The sequence below is a fragment of the Morus notabilis genome, unplaced genomic scaffold, assembly GCF_000414095.1.
Source record: "Morus notabilis unplaced genomic scaffold, ASM41409v2 Scaffold257, whole genome shotgun sequence".
Classification (NCBI taxonomy): Eukaryota; Viridiplantae; Streptophyta; class Magnoliopsida; order Rosales; family Moraceae; genus Morus; species Morus notabilis.
Genome location: NW_010356831.1, coordinates 41,190 through 59,877, shown reverse-complemented (window position 1 = coordinate 59,877; position 18,688 = coordinate 41,190). Strand labels below are relative to the sequence as shown.

The window sequence follows — 18,688 nt, the reverse complement described above, 5'->3', positions numbered from 1 at the left end:
AACAATTGTGAAAAGTAATATGAAGTGATTTAGTTGTAGAAACTTTTTTGAAATTTTAAAAATGGTGTAACAATTAGAATTAGAGGTGATTTAAAATATGTATGTAAAAACTAAAAAAATAGTGTAAATAGACGCCCCCAAAAGTAAATTATGAGCATACATTTCATCGAATGTCGCCGAAGGGACATTATGAGCATACATTTAAATTAGTCGGCGCAGCTTTATCCATAAAGAAACCTAAAATAATCAGAGTTAAAACTACATTTTCAAATAAGCGACTAAAGAAGACATCTATGCTTAATATATAAACACTATTATAAATGACAAGAAACCGGATTAATCATCTACAACATCACTGTTCGTCTGCTAGAAAGAGACTTTTCAATCCGTAAATTAAGAAACCAAAAAACCAGAAACAAACCCAACGGTAATCACACACCCGCATTGATACAGCTAGTAGCAAACAAACTCTAATTCGAATCGGGATTCAAATTTCTTGCTACTTATTTTTTCACCTAAAAATTCAAATTTAACTTTTTATATTACAGTTTTTTCTCTAATATAAATTCATTTAAAAATTTTCAACTCAAACACGTCAAAATTCAAGTTCAACATTTTATATTACAGTATTTTTTTTATATAAATTCATTTAAAAGTTTTCAATAGTTAGTTAACTAAGCCATAAGATCAACAAAAAATTTACAGATTAGGGTTGTTTTCCTGGAATTTGTATTATCAACATCCTTGAACCAAATAGGAGTTAACTGAAGCCAAACTCCAGTACGAGAAAGAGAGCCGAAACTAAACGAGTCTACCAAATGCTCCATCATTTGGAGCAGCAACAACATTAATTGTGACAATACTAACTGAGTGTGATGATCTATACGAATTATCTAGTCCGATATCACTTATTAAAAACACTTCACATACAAAAACACCGTTCAGGAGCTCAATTTAACTAAAAAATTAACCTATTAAATCTAAAATCCTTCAAAGAATATAAACCACTTTACCTATTTTTATGTGTGACAACACACACTTTTCTCAAGGTCTTTTTCTTTTTCTTTTCTTTTTTCTCACCATTAATCAATGATCTGTTTCGTCCTTAGATTTAAATTTATATGAGCGAAATTACTTAAAAAAAAAGAGAAATTACTGTAAAAAAAAAGAAGAAAACAAAACAGAGAGACAGGTATCCAGCAATTCACAATTCAATTTAGAAATGCACTCATTTTTAATTCATATATATAAACACAATCTACATTAACTAATTAATTAAGTTTACAATTAAATAACAAACAAGCAAATAAAACAGAAGAATTGAAATCGATGATGAGCAAATTAATTAAGAGCAGTACGGGTTAATAATTAGCTTAGCCAGTGTAGATGTGAACATCAATGACGATGAGGAAGATGGTGATGAGGCCGAAGAAGATGATGGAGTGGACGAATATGGAGCCGCCACTTGTCTGCATGTTCCCAAACTCAACCACTCTCCCCTTCGCCGGGATCTGAAACAGAAGCCCCGGGCTTAACAGCACGAACAGCACCGTCGCTATTATTACCGGACCCCAATCCGCCATTATTATTGTGATTTGTGATCGTAATTTAGAGAGAGAAAGAAGAAGAAGAAGATGGATCTCTTTCTAGAGAGAGAAACGAAGGTGGTAAAGGAAATGGTAGGTAAGGGGGATTTTGGTGAGATTTGGAAATTGGATAGTGGGTTTAATTACTGGTTTGGAATTGGGAGATTCAGAAAGGGACAAAGTGCATTGAAAGCGGATGCTTCTCGTGACAAGTGACGCATATGGCATGGCTAAACGTGGCTTTGCCTTCTGGTTTCACGTTCGACGGCTCTGATTATCTTGATATTAATGTGATAGCAAATTAGATGGGAAAAATTTCATATTGACGGTCTCTTATTTGTTTCTTATATTCGTCTTTGATTTTGAATCATAATTCATAATTCTCTACAGTATTTATTTTTACAAAAAATAAACATAAAATAAGAATAATTTTAAATTATAATTCTGAATATATAAAACAAACGTCCTCTAATTATCTTTCTATACTTTAAACAAATAAATTTTAAAAAATTATTTTTAATTTAAAGTATTATTTTTATTTATATTTTTTAAATGTTTAAAAAAATTCAAAATTTTTCTAAATTTATTATTAGTTTTTTTATTAATTAATGGAAATATTAATTTTGACATTTTACATTTAAAAAATGATCTTAAGGTACTAAAAATGATTTTTTTAAAACGTCGTTGTACTAATTTAAAATTATTATAAATACATAGTACTAAAAGATAATTATGTTAAAACATAAGGTATTAATATGAAAATTTTCTAATTAAATTTTTGTTGTTGATAAAATCATTTTGATATCCTGTGTTATAGTGAAACATGCTCTTAGTATCATGTCTTTTTGATAATATTAAAACGATACCTTGAGGGTTTTAAAAATACCTTTTGGTACCCTGAAATAAATTTTTGAGATGTAAAATGACCTTAGCACCATTCTATTTAATTCATAAAAAATAGATCTAAAAAAATCACGAGCTTTTTTATTTTGTTATTTTCTTTTAAATATTTTAATTTTTAAAATATTTTTAGATTTAAAAAAAATACTGATTTCTATTTAATTGATAAGAATGATAGTTTAAACATTACATATCCTAAAATTAGCTTCTCGGTACTGAAAAAAGATTTTTACAAACGTCAAGCTACCATTTTAATATTATAATATACACATAATACTAAAAGTATGTTTTGTTATAATATAAGATACCAAAATAATTTTATTTATTTTTTAATTTTATGTAAAATAATTAAAAATAAATAGATTATATTGTTGTACCATAAATTTTTTTCGTTGTTCAAATCCAGTGAAGTGTAATTCTCACCGTCTCATTGGGTATTGGACCTCGTATTAAAATTTAGGTGTAATATGTTAAATTAAAAGTTTGAAATGTATTAAAAAAGAGTTTTTCTCATACGTCAGTTCGATTGATAGTGTCAATTTTTAATGGTTAGGTCAAAATTACATTAAATTTAAAAAGATACAGAATAAATAGTTTTAGATACAAATTTAATACTTGAGAAACTTTATGTAAAAAAAAAAAAAAGAAATGTTTAGAATGAAAAAGTAAAATTTACTATAAAAAAAATACTACACCGCTGCAACATAGTTTTAAAATCATTGGATTTTTTTTGTCAAATTTTACTAATTATCTTATTTTTTAAATTGACATCTTTGCTAGTTGAAATTAAATTATACTAAAGAATTTTTTCTTCTCATCATCATTGTAAAATTCTCTGTGTTATTTTAAATAATTGATAAAGAATAAGAAAAGACCTGTGTTAGTTGAAATTGCTAAATCACTTTAATGTAAATTTAACATATCAATTCAACAAAAGTTTATGTCGGTTATGATTTAGAACTTCATTATATTGTCAACAAAAGTTTTTGTTTTTGTTATAATAACATAGAATTTTGTTAGGATAAGGAGGGAAATAGCATAATTAGTAAAGTGATTATTAAATTATAGTATATTTTCTAAAAATAGTAAATTATAGTATAATTTGATATTTTAAAATTTAAACATTATACCTTTAAACTTTTCCTCCTTAAATATTTTTTGAAATAGGTAGATTATAATTAAGTCCATCATGGCCGGGACCAGCGGCCGGCTCCGACATCCGGCAACCAACGACCAACTCCGGCAACTGCCAACCGTTTTCTGACAACCGGTGACCTTTTTCTCGGTGACTGTTTTATGATGACCGTTTAACATTGTATTTACCCGTAAATACCGTATTTACCATTTATTACCATATTTTCTAGTAAATATCATATTTACCCGGGAAACCGAGTATCGATTCCGGCGACCGTTAACGCTGCATTAACAAGTAAATATCATATTTACCAATAAATATCGTATTTATTAGTAAATATATTTACCCGAATATCCAGTCACCGAACTTCGATGACCGTTTTAACACTGTATTCACCAATAAATATCTTATTCTAATTATCTTATTTTACTAATTATCTTACTAGTAAATGTCAAATTTTATTAAATTAACATCTTTGGTAGTTAAAATTATCTAATACTAAGGAATTTCTTCTTCTCATCATCATTGTAAAATTCTCTTTTTGTTATTTTAAATAATTGATAAAGAATAAAAAAAAGACCATTGTTAGTTGAAATTGCTAAATCAGTTTAATGTAAATTTAACAGATCAATTCAACAAAAGTTTATGTCGGTTATGATTTAGAACTTCATTATATTGTATTAAAAAGTTTTTTTTTGTTATAATAACATGGAATTTTTTTGGAATAAGGAGGGTAAAGTGATATGCTATAATTTATTATGATTTTAAAAATATGTTACTTACTTTAAATATGGATATTAAATATGATATTAGTGTATTTTCCCATTTTTTGTCCCCGTTCTTTCTTTTTCCTGGATTTTGTCTTTTATTGGACGGGAAACACATGCTGAAACATCATTGTCGCCGATTGGTCAATTTGGTTTTGGTCCATTGGAGTGGACAGGGACTGTAATGGCCTTAGTCTGGGAAATTGAAGGGCTTTGGGCTGGGAGAAGCCCACATCTTCTCGTGTGGGATGGCATTCATCTGGGGCCCAACTTTGTAAATGTCCTCGTCCTTTTGCATTGCCATTAAATAACTGCTCAACTTAATTAAATACAAAAAAAATGAAGATAATTTTGTAACATTGTACGAAAAAACTTTTATGGTACGACTACTATACGGATTTTGTTTTTTAGATCACATAAATTAGATTAAGAAAAGTATGAATAATTTTATTATACTTCGATAAAAATTTGACGATTCAAAATTGTATAGTTGAAAAGAGAGAGAGCATTAGTAGCTTCTAGTACTATTATTAATAAAAAGATAAATTTATTAAACTTTTTCTTAAAATTGTACGAGTAGGCCCCATTCTTTTCGTTGATTCGAGTTTAGAATTCAAATTTTACTACAGTAAAAAGCTCTTAGAAATAGTCACATCTAACTTTTTTACTACAGTAAAAAGCTCTCACACAACATCACATCTCAACTCGAATTAGCAAACCGAACGGGCCTTAAATTTTTACTCTTTTATTCTTTATTAATACCTTTTAGATTAATATAATTTTTTAATTAAAGGGTCTAATAAAAATAAAGAATAAAATCCATGAACGAAGCTCCTTAAAGAAATGCAAGTCCAACAAGTATTGAACCCACACGAGACACCACCGACTACAAATAGCACAATCTAAGGTCATATTTAGTTCGTTGATTCGAGTTTTTAATTTGAGTTGAGATGTGACTTTATGTGAGAGCTTTTTACTGTAGTAAAAAAGTTAAATGTGATTATTTCTGAGAATTTTTTACTGTAATAAAATTTAAATTCTAAACTCGAATTAATGAAATGAACGGAGACATACTTTGAAGCATAATGTGGAAGCTTCGTTATCTTTCTCCTCTTTAGGTTTTGTCATTGGAGGGTAAGACTTTGCGCATGTTTCGGGTAATAAAGTAGAACACGAATTAGCTAAGATGGCTAATGCCATATTGCCATTAGTGGAGATGTTTATGTTTTAGAAGATTATCTTCAACGTACCAAATCTCTTTATTATAGAGGATATCCATTGTTAATAAAGTCAATTATCATTCGGTCAAAAAAGTGTAAATTAGGCTGAGTAGTGAAGTTAAATTATTCACCTGTGTCACTTTTATATGAATATTAAGTTTCAAATTTCAACATAAATAGTATATTTTAGAATGTGTTTACTAGATGGGTTTATTCCCCTTTTCTTTTTTTAGCTATTGCTAATCCCTTCTCCTTTATGCCGATCTTTATTAACTAGTAGTTGTAATTCAATCCTTTCAATTTTCACTCCCTTTTTTCATTCGACTGGTTAGAGTAGTAATTACTGTCTTCTTACTCTTTTGCTTTTTCTAGGAGAGAGATAGAGAGGAGTGAGATAGAGGAGAGTTCTAATTTATTGTTTAGTTGGAGGGAGATGAGAGGCGGAGAGGGACTCTCTCCTTCCCGGGCTACCATTTTCCATTCTTTCACTCATGCAAGGATTCATACAATCCATCAATTAAATGTTTGAAAAGACTAATTTATTCTTAAAAAAGTTTAATGTGAAATGATAAAAAGCATAATATAATAATTAAATAAATATTCATTTATCTAAACTCTCCCTCCTTCCTACTAAATAATATGAACATTTATCATAATCCTTTCAGTCCTTCACATTTTCTATCGTTTAAACTCTTTCCATCCCCCCATCTCTTCATCCATCCTACCAAACAGAGAATGTGGGATTCTTTTAATTCACCCATAAAGCCAGTGTTGTTATTAGGCTCTTAGAGAGAGGTGCTCACAAGACAAATGGGTGACTCCCAAGACCCAACTCCAACAAGCTCATAAGCTTTTTGGGTTTAAACAAGAAAAATTGGTAAACTCACATTTTGAATGCGTTGTTCTAATATTTTTACTCACTCTTAATTAGTATTTTTTTGACTAATATAGTTATTTAATTAAAGAGTATTAATTAATAATAAATGATGAAAATCTAAGACCAACTAATAGGATATTTGTCTCGTTTTCCCTTTAAACAATATATCAGATTAAGTCTTAGTTGGAGAGATAATTTATCATTAGCCTTGATTTCATTTCATAGTTTGCAACCATCAAAGAACACATAACCAATTATTTTGTCATGCGCAAGTTCTCCTTGTCATCTCATTATGTAAGGAGAATTCAACCTTGCACATTGTAGTGTGTTTCTCAAGTACATTTGCGGTAAGTTTCACACAACATTGACTTTTTTTACATCAGTCACCAAAGCTAGCTTGTAGTAACATTCGGGGTCTACAATGCTAGACCAAAACGTTTGAATTAAAGCCAAAAAACAATCACATAAGGGAGCACAAAAGTTATGAAAACATATATGAAAAAACTCCTTAGAGAATATATAAATCTCAAATCATAATATAAATGTAGATTTACAGAATTAATAGTGAAACTATGATCGTGATTTTGAACCAGTGAAGATGTGAATGTCGACGGCCAATACGAGGATGGTGAAGACGACGAAATTCATTTCATAGTTTGCAACCATCAAAGAACACATAACCAATTATTTTGTGATGCGCAAGTTCCCCTTGTCATCTCATTATGTAAGGAGAATTCAACCTTGCACGTTGTAGTGTGTTTCTCAAGTACATTTGCGGTAAATTTCACACAACATGACTTTTTTATATCAGTCACGAAAGCTAGCTTGTAGTAACATTCGGGGTCTACAATGCTAGACCAAAACTTTTGAATTAAAGCCATAAAACAATCACATAAGGGAACACAAAAGTTAGGAAAACATATATGAAAAAACTCAGTGGAGAATAATTCTCAAATCATAATATAAATGTAGATTTACAGAATTAATAGTGAAACTATGATCGTGATTTTGAACCAGTGAAGATGTGGATGTCGACGGCCAATACGAGGATGGTGAAGACGACGAAGAAGATGATTGTGTGTACCAAAATGGCCGTGCCATTGGTGGTGAAGCTGCCGAATTCAACATGGCGGGTTTTGCCAGGTAGCCGGAAGAGGAGGCCAGGGGAGAGCAATATGAAAAGCAACCAACCAAGCAAAACAGGAGCCCAATCCAACATCCTTAAATATTAGTTATATGTCTACTATGTTTTGCTTTGAAATTGTTATGTAGTAGTAATACTGTGTAGGTTTGTGAGTGAACAATCTTAATCGACATATATAGGATTTTTATATGGTTGTCTTGCAGAGAAAAAAGTAGATTCTTTTTGGGAACTATTATAACTAAGAGAAAAAAGTGTAGCCTATAGAAGTACTACTTGGGCATCTAATTTCTCTTTGTGATAGTTTCATGTTCAATTACATTCCTCCACTAGCAACTATTGGATGTAGTAGAGTCTAAAGAGCTTCGGATTCTTGTATATATTATAGCAGCACAAAATTCTCACGCAATGGAGCTTTTTGCTTTGCTCTAAAGAAATGCATCACCGTTTGTGCACAAGAAGCCCTCACTAGATGGGTTTAGTATCTAAAATATTTTACAATTTATTATTATTATTATTATTATTATTGACTCTATGGTGGGAGCATTCTTTTGGTACACCTGTTATAACCCTCATTGTCTAATAGTTAATTTGATCTTGAGGTGAAGAATGTTGGAAAATGACTTGTTAAGCTATATTAAAGGTCCATTTTGAGGCTCATTTTGGAAGAGACCCAATTGGATTTTGGGATGGGTCTCGATGGATTTGTATTTTCCGTCACAAGAAGATCGAAATCGAATATTCATGCACTCAAAATGGATATTGGGTGAATGAGAAATTGATGTTCTAAGTATGTAGGGCTGGCAATCCGGGTAGTGACACAACGACACGACGACACGACTCAAAACCCGCATGAAATTAGCGGGTTTGGGTTTATCATAAATAGGTACGGGTCAAAATCAGGTCGAACCCGTGAAACACGATTAAATAACGTGTCATTTTCAGGTTCACCCGCCAACCCGCAATTGACCCGCCATAACCCGTTTATTAAACGTATCATATATGGGTAACACAAATATACAACCCGTTTATTACCCATTTTATAAACATGTTAAAAAATAGGTTCAGAAATAGGTTAACACGATCCATTTATCACCTATTTTATAAACATGTTCATAAATAGGTTAATACGACCCATTTATCACCCATTTTATAAACGGGTTGACAGGTAATCAACGGGTTGATATGACACGTTTATGACCTGTTTAATAAACGGATTATTTGTGTCGTGTCGTGTCAACCCACCAATATACAGGTCGTGTTTGGGTTTTGTATTTCGATACGATTAATAAACAGGTCATGTTTGTGTCAGACCTATTCGTGTCAACTGAGGGGGTCAACACGACACGAACACGACCCGCCAACCCGAATTGCCACCCAAGTATGTTACTTGGTATGATTAAGGTAGTTGGAAATTGTAAAAATCCCATATTGGCTAGGAATGAAGCCTTGGTGGTGTTTATAAGTGATTGCACTTTGAAGCTTAGCTAAGCATGTATACTTGAGAGGTTCTTTCATGTGTAGGGGGCGGGTTAAGGGCCCAATGTGTGCGCTCGCGACCTGCGAACACAAATATCGGATTGGAAAATTTGCTCCATGCGGGCTTTGTTTTGCAATTTTTCTTTTTATTTTTTTTTTCAACTGAAATCTGAAACTAATGCATTAGTGGATGATTAACTCTACATTAGTGCAGGGTTTCAAAAAACTACAGCATTATTGCTTGGAGCAGGTTCATCAAGGGCTGTAACCTTTGGTTTAAACTCCATTAATCTGAGAATAAATCTGGATTTATACACCATAATGTCATGGTGTAACACCCGGATTTTAGAGCCTATATGAAGGCCATACTCCACAAGAACAATACACAACAATTTCGAGTATTCTCTTCTCTCTCTCGAGTTTCTTTCTGTTTTTGAGTTCTTTGTGCGTTTTTCCTTTTGTTGTGTGTTTTTGGTGATAGAGGAAAGGTACATTTCTAGTTCACTGAGATGGTTCCGATAGTGCGTCGTTCTACCGTCGTTGTCGTTGTACCCTGGGAGACGGATGTCCAACGTTACTTACCTCAAGCACTCGCCAGAGGGGACGAATCTGTTTTAAGAAAAGTGCGGTTCACGTGTCTCGACATCCTTGTAATTCGTTTTCAAATTTGATAGAAAGGTTGAATTCGTGTTGTAACTATTTCTATATTTTGTTCTTCTTATAAGTTGTTATAAATTATTATTCTTTGTATTATCCATATTATTGTTAACAAAGAATACTCCGTTACATCAAAAGATATAATCAACATAGCCAAAATCACACGTACGTGTAACCCAAGTCCATGTTCGAGGTTTTTAGGTTGTTCCAAACAATCGTAAATCCATGCTCTTAGGATCTAAGAAGATGTTTCAAAAAGGACTCCAAATCTTTCCTAATTACTTAATTTACCCTAATACGGTAGTATTTATTAATTGATTCATGAACTAGATTGGAGGGGCTTATAAGGAATCAAATTGGGAGTTGTAGAGATGACTGAATATATATGGCCTCCACTCAATTAGTATAATTTCGCGCAAAATTTATGGCTCCACTCAATTAGTATAATTTCACGAAAAAAAATGAATAGGTATTGTTTTGATAGTCTTTCGTCTTCCTCGATGAAAGACTATAAAACGATTCCTAAGTGGTGATTAAAGGACTATCTTAGGTTCTATTCATTTCACCAATTCGAGTTTTATTATAGTAAAAAACTCTTAGAAACAGTCACATCTAACTTTTTTTGTTACAGTAAAAAGCTCTCACATAAAGTCGCATCTCAACTCGAATTAAAAATACGAATCAACGAACTAAACGGGCATTTCTATATTGCGTTAGAGCAACTGTTGACTCCAACAAGAAGTGTTTATATGGAGAAAGTGTATCAGTGTTATAAAAAAATAAAAATAAAAACTCTCCCAGATAGCCATAGTATCCAATTCTATATTATATGCATGGTATGATTTAAATTGCATAATTGTAGTCAATTGCTCACAAAAAATGAATGATGGATATCTTATTTTTAACATTTCTTTCTTGTTTTCTTTTTTAAAGAAGAACCAATTACTCGATAATGAAAATTTAATAATATACGTTTTTTTAAAAAATATATATAATAATAATAATATAAGCTTTCAATTTCACTCTTTGGATGACTTTTAGGCCTGCCAATTGTTATTTTTCCTTTCCTCTTATAAGACAACGCATCCCTTTGACGTTTAAAAACTTCTTATTTATAACATTAATACACACACTAAAAACTGTATTCTATTTAAGAGACCACAGTTTTGAAACAATAATGTTCTATATGAAAATTGACGTTTTAATTTATAGCCTATTGAATATAGTTGTATTATTACACTTGAATTGCGATATCATCATAAGGAAAAGAAAATAAAAAATGTAGCATGCCGGGATGCTGTCTTGCTTACATCAATTGATTATACCATTTATCCTCAAGAAATTATATATCATTTGACTATATATATTTCGTTGCACTACCACGAAAATTAATATATTATCCTTTTAAAAAAAATATATTTTAATATGTTCTCTTTGGAGTTGGCAAATGGCAATTGAATGCATTATATTTAATCTATAAACGTACATAATTTTCGTTTAGAACTCGTTATAAAAACAACTCCAAATACAACCTTAGAGTTTTTCTTTTTTCATAATTAAAGTGATCTTTAGAGTTACCGTCTGAAGGAAGTGACTTTCAGAGTTTGTGCAATACTAATAAGTAGGATTTATAATATTTTATAGAGAGAAAAAAAGGGAGCAAATATTACAATATATATATATATATAGATTGATATTTCTATGGCAAACCAAGCATATATTATAAAACCATACATCTTTTTTTGCTTGAATAAAACCATACATCTTTAACATATTATGGCAGATATATAGCGTGATACCGCTTTTTCTATTTCTATTTCTATTGTTGATGAAGATAATCCATTGACAATACATGCAGAAAGAGTATTGCGACTTTTTGTTCAAGTCGAATTAAATCAAGATCCTCTTGCTTCTTCGTCAGAACGCAAAGCACAAGTTACTATTAACATAACACGTAAGTCTACTCATGAAAAAAAAAATAAAATACAAGTACTTTGTTTATAAGAGAATTTTGTGGAAGGATTATCATTGTATTATCGAATTAAGAAAAATATATGATATTTTAATAAAATTCGTTGGAATACAATTTAAAAGTATATTCTATTTTACCACGTACTTTCTTGTTGTCTAACAACAGCTTTTAAGTTCATTTCTTGAGCTGTTAAACCTATTTTTAGAAATGTTAGGGTCATTATTTTTATACATTTATTGTTTGATACATATATTTTATTAAAATACTATATTAATAAATATAATAAATAATAAATAAAATGACAAAAAAATAACGCTAATATTTTTGACCTATTGTTTGTGATAATTGCAAGAAAGCTACTTACAAAGCTTTTATTTATTTTATTTTATTTTTGCTAATATTAGCTTTGTTGGAACTTGGAAATGTTCTTTTTTTTTTTTTTTTTTTTTATCTAATATTGGCTATCGTGAGGGAAGAAATAGGGGGATTGGACACATGCTGAGCCCTTATTTATTCTAGCCAAGTCAAATAGCATTTGACTTTTTATTTTCCGGACGCTCAAAGCTCATAAGATTAGTCTCTAATTAAGTTTTTTTTTAAAGCAAAAAAATTATTTTTTTAAAGAGCAAATATTAAGGTACTGCCCAACTAATAGAAGATGAATCACAGTAATAGACTCACAAATAAGGTCAATTTTCTATTAATAATAGTGCTTAACGGTGTCTTTAAGCATTTTTTTTAAAAAAAAAATCATGGATCCAGTCTCCAATTAAGGTTTAATTAACCAAATAAATTGCAAAATCATTTTATGTAAAAAAAATTGCAAAAGTCAGCCATTACCATTGACCATGACAAATAAGAAAATGGACCTTCTTACTTAAAAAAGAAAAAAAAAATTTATTGTACATTTATGACTACCACATGCATAACTAGGTCATTAATTAGATTTTTAAGGAAAATTTTTGGCGCCTCACAATAGAACCCTAAAAAATTGGAACTATTTTCTTAAAACAAAGGTGACGTGCACGGCTGTAATTGGTCCTCTTTCTCGGCCTCCCATTTTTTAGGGTTTCCTTTCTCTCTCTCCTCTCCGTTTCTCTCTTCTCTCCTTTTGCGCCTATCATTTTCCCGCCGGTCGGTGTATTTTCCCGGGAAATTTTTGAAAATTTTCCGACGAGATTTCCGACCGCCGCCTTTCCATCTTCGCGGAGAAAAGTTCTCTTAAACCTCCTAACAGACCTTCCTCCAATTCTAGCCTTATCCATTCCCGAGCTTCCGAGGTCGACAATCTTGAAATAGTTTCCCCGTTCGTGGTCTGTTGATTGAGGTTTGATTTATTGGATTCTGATATTTGGTTGAAAATCTCTGTCTCTGAAACCGAAGCTCCCGTTTTTTGGAAGACGAGAAGAGAAAGAGGTTATCTTGGATTCTGTCAGTTCACGAAGACGTTTATTTTATTTAATTTTTGTGTTCTATATGTTTGGTTGCCGAGAAAAGGTTGGAAAATAGATTAAAGTCGATTCTTTGAAAAAGGTTTGTTTCGTTTCCTTGTCTTTAATTTTTCTTTTTGAAAAGTCAAAAAAGGAAAGAACTTGTCAACTTAGCTTCGAAAACTGAATGCCTAAAGAATCTATGTTTTGGGGCCGGGAAATTAGGGCAAAAACAACAAGAAAACGAGAAGCATCCAGAAATTGTCAGCTTTAATTTCATTTCTGCGTCCTAATTTTCATTGGTTATTGAACTAGAGTTTCAAACCGAGTTTTTATTACTATTTTTGATTGATTGTTGAGTTAAAGTTTGAAACTTGATTGATGATTATTCTCTGTCATAGGGATTTTTACGAGGTAAAAAGATAATTGTCTTTCTTGATTGCTGGGGAAGATGGCTAGTCAAGGTGGTGGTTCTAGAAAAAGTCTGTCTTTATCCAGCACAACTACGCATGGAAAGAAGAAATCAGCGGACATTGGAGGTCCCGATTCCGCTCGGAAATCTCTTCAGCTTCAATCCTCTAAATCTATGTACGTGTACAATTCATTGTAGGCAGCAACTTTGCATCATGTTTTCCTTTTCATTAATTGTTTGTCGCATGTTAAATCTTTTTACTTGTTCAATGGGGCATTGGTGTGAGTAGAAAGATATATTTTGTAGTATACACCGGTGTGGAAGACGGATAATGGTTAGTCTTGTTTTGACCTTTGTGGTTATAGAATAAGGAGAAAGTTTCTTTCTTTCCTTGTATTTGGAACAGGGGACTAACAGGAGAGCGTACTGTGAAACGTTTGCGTCTTTCGAAGGCTTTGACTGTTCCTGAGAATACAACTATTCAGGAGGCTTGCCGCCGAATGGCTGCTCGTAGAGTTGATGCTCTGTTGCTAACTGATTCTAATGCATTGCTTTGTGGAATTCTTACGGATAAGGTATTATTTCATTCAATGTGATCATTTGTATGGAAATTGCAACAGAAAGAAACGGCAACTTTATGGTGTTTGTAGTGGATTTTAAAGGCTGTACTTTGTTTTGGCTTATCTATTTTGCTGTACTATTGAAGGATATAGCAACAAGAGTTATAGCTCGCGAGCTTAATCTAGATGAGACTCCTGTTTCCAAAGTCATGACAAGGAACCCAACTTTTGTTCTCTCAGACACTCTTGCTGTCGAAGCTCTGCAGAAGATGGTACAAGGTTGGTTCAGAATCACATTCAGTCTCTATGCATTACTTTCTTCTTTCCATCTTGTCCAAGAAGAAATTGCTGATTCCTCTGTCTACAGGAAAATTTAGACATTTACCCGTTGTGGAGAATGGAGAGGTCGTTGCTTTGCTTGATATAGCAAAGTGTTTATACGATGCTATTGCTCGCATGGAAAGGGCAGCTGAAAAAGGGAAGGCTATTGCTGCTGCTGTTGAAGGTGTTGAAAAACACTGGGGAACGTCTATTTCTGGTTGGTAGACTGTTTATTTCATCCTAGTTCCCTTTTCAAAGAGAGCATTATTTAGTTTTTCTTACATCTAGTAGTTAGTATCTTATTGTTTAACTGGTTGTTTTTTAGTATTAATAATTGTCTTTCTCAGATAAGAAGTTGAATTCTCCTCAAAAAAAAAAAAAAAAGAAAAAGAAAAAAGAGAGAGAGAGATAAGAAGTTAAATATTCGTACATTTTTGTGTGATATGCAGGTCATAATACATTTATTGAAACGCTTCGGGATCGGATGTTTAGGCCATCTTTGTCCACAATCATTCCGGAGAGTTCAAAGTAGGTAATATTTTTTGTTATATCAGTTAATTTCATACATCTGTTTTTTCGATATGAATTTTACGATGTACTTTTCTAACAGTCTGTTTACTCTTCCAGGGTCGTAACAGTGGCTCCAACAGACACAGTTTTGACTGCAACAAAAAAGATGCTTGAGCTGAAATTAAGCTCAGCAGTTGTGACGGTTGATAATAAACCTCGGGGAATTCTTACGTAAGTCTCTTGTTTATCAAATCACACTGCCTTTTGTGCGATAATAAAATTAAAGTGATGATAAATCTATAATTTATGGGTGATGCCCACCGATGTATTTTGTCAAGAATTTAAATCATACATTTAAAATTTTCAGCTCAAAGGATATCCTGATGCGGGTAATAGCACAAAATCTTTCTCCAGAGTCTACTCTTTTAGAAAAGGTATTCACCTCTATGAGCATCAAACTTTGTTATTTGATCTATCCTTTACTGAGATGCACCAGTGGTGGCTAGTGAAAACAATCAATTTTCTTGGCATAGAAATTCTTGCAATATGAGCGTTTTCTTTGGCACAAGGGCATGAGCCAGTGCTTGGTACACGAGCGAAAAATTGTGAAAATCTAATTTACTAAGCAGTATGCTTTTGATCTGACTACCAGGTGATGACTCCAAATCCAGAATGTGCTACTGTTGACACGCCAATTGTTGATGCACTGCATACCATGCATGATGGGAAATTTTTGCACCTTCCCGTGGTAGATAGAGGTAACATATGAGATTCACCAAAAGTTATTTTCATTTTCTTTTTTTTTTTGTTATTTTTTGGTGCGTAAAACTCATTGTAGTTTCCGATGTATTATCTATTTTCCAAAACAGATGGGAACATAGTTTCAGTCGTTGATGTAATTCACATCACTCACGCAGCTGTTGCCACAGTAAGACAAATCATTACCTTTCTTGAACTAATTGCTGTGTAATTATATTGATTATTGTTACTTGTGTTCAATCTTGCGTCAATTTTATAGACGGTAGTCTCCATCCATAGAATTGTTATTCTCTTAAAGAGATGTAACTCATGAAAGAAAATGCATATTATATTGAGGAAATAATACTTCATACCTTAGTTGAATTTCTTGTGGCTTGTGGTAAAGGCTCAAATATCAAGTGTTGATGGTTACCGGATCATGGATTTTAGGCCTTGTTTGGTTCAACGATTTGGTTGGAATTGTAGTGATTTGAATTGTGGTTGGAACCAGTGTTTGGATACACAAATAAACTGTAATTTGAATTGAGAATAAAATCCGAACTGTGTTTGGATAAAGTGTTAAAAACTGTGATTAGAGTTTTATAACAAGTCCTATAAAACCTCATTGTAAATGACATTAAAAAGTATGCAATATGGATGGGGATTTGTTCCTCCATCTGTTCATTATGAACACATTAAAAAAGAAAATCATTTTAATCAGAATAAAAACGAAGAAGTTATGACATTTTTAAGCTTGAAGTTGAGGGATGAGGGAGAAAAAGTAAGATCCGAATTGTTTTCACTGTAGAAAACAATTCGGATTGTTAGAATGCGGCCGGGGGGGAGGTAAATTCTCAAATCAAGGGTTTGAACCATTGTTAATGGTTTGAATTGTCGTCATTTAATTGTCTACCAAACATCAATTTGAACCTTGAACAACAATCCGAATTGAATTGTTGGGTTAGGATTGCTGAAACAAACAAGACCTTAGTTATTGAGTATATCGAATCAGTATGAATCAGCTAAGCCGCCGATTTAGAGCATGACCATTAGTGGGGCTGGGCATCAGAACACAACTTGATTTATTCTCCCCAATTAATATAAACTTCCGGAACAAAATAATAAGGGGAGAAGATCCTGCATATGTTTTTGTAACGTAGAGCTCTTGTGGCATGTGGTCATTTTCCTGGACTTGGAGAAATACATATTGCTTGGATATTTTTATTTATTGTCATTTTATTGTATCTTTCTCTAACAAGGTTGGAAGTACTGCTGGAGTTAACAATGAGGCTGCAAGTACTATGATGCAGAAGTTTTGGGATTCTGCCATGGCCTCCAATGAAGATGATGACGAAACTCGGAGGTACATGTTTTAATGTTATGTAGTATTTGAGCCCCCTTTTTTTTTTTTTGAAAATTCATTTGAGCTTTATTGACTTTGCAATCTGGTTGTTGATAAATGTTCACTCTTTTTCATTTACGTTTCAGTGAAGGTTCCTTGAAACTGGCTTCTGATGGAGCGGAGACTGGAAGATCCTCTCCCTATACATTAGCGGGCTTGTCTACTAGTTTTGCATTTAAAATCCAAGATAAGAAGGGTCGAATGCACAGATTTACTTGTGGTATGAGATTCTTCTACTTAATGAGGAAACAATTAATGACAATGTAGTCATCGTTATCATGGGATCCTCCTGTCATCTCATCTATCCATGCTTCCGAGCATAACTGTTTCCTCATACCGAGCTTTACTTGGTCCTAATATTTGAATTCACATTTTACAACTCCATCGAATATCCCTGCTCCTAGCACTAGGCCAAATGTAAACCAAATTTATTAGTTTTCAAGGATATATTTCCTGGACAAGGTCGCTAATTTTGGTTTAACTACCGCATTTGACGATAGTCATGTGCTTATTATTGGTACTTGGCTTTGCTTATTGGGTTATTTACTTCTGGTTTCAGAAACTCGGAGTTTGACAGACCTCATAACTTCCATCATTCAGAGAGTGGGTGATGACATTGACCGCAACAATCTGCCTCAAATTTTGGTACGTCTTCAGCTATTCGATACATAATTGTTGGGTATCATCTTGAACCTTTAGTTTTTACGTTGTACTAATGGCCGTTGCATTCTTGTAGTACGAAGACGAAGACCATGATAAGGTTATGCTGGCATCAGACAATGATCTTGCAGCAGCTGTGGAACATGCAAGGCTAGCTGGTTGGAAGGTATATTTTGATGCGTCTACTTTTTCTCTTATTTTACTAGTAGTTCTCATAACAAAAGTTTCTGTAATCCCTACCATTTAGTTGATAAACATTTTGATCTCTCACTGGCAATGAATATTCTGTGAGGATCTGTTAAGCTCACATAAAGCCTGACATTCAATTATGAATCTTGCAGGGATTGAAACTGCATTTAGACTACTCAGGAATGCATGATCCTCGAAGGCATTCGGGTTCAGGAAGTTTGGATTATGCTCATGCAGATTCGGCGTGGGCGTCTGCTTACAGTGCCGCTGCAGCTGGGGCCGCACTAGTTGCTGGGTTAGGGGTTTTAGCATACTTGAAAAGAGCTGGTAACTAACTAATACTGACTCGCCGAGTGCAAAATAAACTTTTCCCCTGAGATCAGACTGGAATGGAATTGGTGGGTAGGGCACAGCTTGTGCTTCATTTTTTTTTTGTACAAACTATACTGTATACGAGGAAAAGAAATCACGTCTTTCTTTTTGTGGTGCTCATTACTACACAATTTGGAGGTTTGTCTATGTTATTGGATTGTTATTTTGTTGCTTATACCTTGGCTTTGTAGCTTCATGAATTTTGAAGACTGTAGAAATAACCAGGAACAATCTGTTCATGTACCTCAAATTCCTTGATCATCAAAGAAATCATAACTTCATATCATCATTTTTGGGCACAAATGAGTGTTGAGGACTATTTCGCTGTCATCGTTGCAAGAAAAATTTTCTTAGCGTTTC

The 18,688-nt window shown here is 32.7% G+C and overlaps 3 protein-coding genes across 6 annotated transcripts; 1 reads left to right on the top strand and 2 right to left on the bottom strand.

Annotated features, from left to right (window-relative positions):
- Positions 1–1,195: 1,195 nt before the first annotated feature.
- On the bottom strand, positions 1,196–1,802 carry LOC21393421. Its single transcript, XM_010088667.2, has one exon. The coding sequence runs from the start codon at positions 1,581–1,583 to the stop codon at positions 1,374–1,376; it is 210 nt and encodes a 69-aa protein (XP_010086969.1). The 5' UTR covers positions 1,584–1,802; the 3' UTR covers positions 1,196–1,373.
- Positions 1,803–7,442: 5,640 nt separating this feature from the next.
- On the bottom strand, positions 7,443–7,835 carry LOC21393420. The gene has a single exon (XM_010088666.2). The coding sequence runs from the start codon at positions 7,702–7,704 to the stop codon at positions 7,480–7,482; it is 225 nt and encodes a 74-aa protein (XP_010086968.1). The 5' UTR covers positions 7,705–7,835; the 3' UTR covers positions 7,443–7,479.
- Positions 7,836–12,789: 4,954 nt separating this feature from the next.
- On the top strand, positions 12,790–18,571 carry LOC21393419 (CBS domain-containing protein CBSCBSPB1). Of its 4 annotated transcripts, none has more exons than XM_024162001.1 (15): positions 12,790–13,150; positions 13,566–13,752; positions 13,983–14,151; positions 14,283–14,415; positions 14,504–14,674; positions 14,907–14,985; positions 15,085–15,198; positions 15,335–15,401; positions 15,620–15,725; positions 15,837–15,895; positions 16,965–17,068; positions 17,194–17,327; positions 17,667–17,752; positions 17,844–17,933; positions 18,109–18,571. In XM_024162001.1, the coding sequence occupies exons 2-15, from the start codon at positions 13,616–13,618 to the stop codon at positions 18,289–18,291; spliced, it is 1,632 nt and encodes a 543-aa protein (XP_024017769.1). In that variant the 5' UTR covers positions 12,790–13,150; positions 13,566–13,615; the 3' UTR covers positions 18,292–18,571. The 4 variants fall into 4 exon arrangements, with proteins under 4 accessions (XP_024017769.1, XP_010086967.1, XP_024017770.1 ...); XM_010088665.2 differs by having other exon boundaries at positions 12,790–13,267; XM_024162002.1 differs by having other exon boundaries at positions 13,148–13,165.
- Positions 18,572–18,688: the final 117 nt, after the last annotated feature.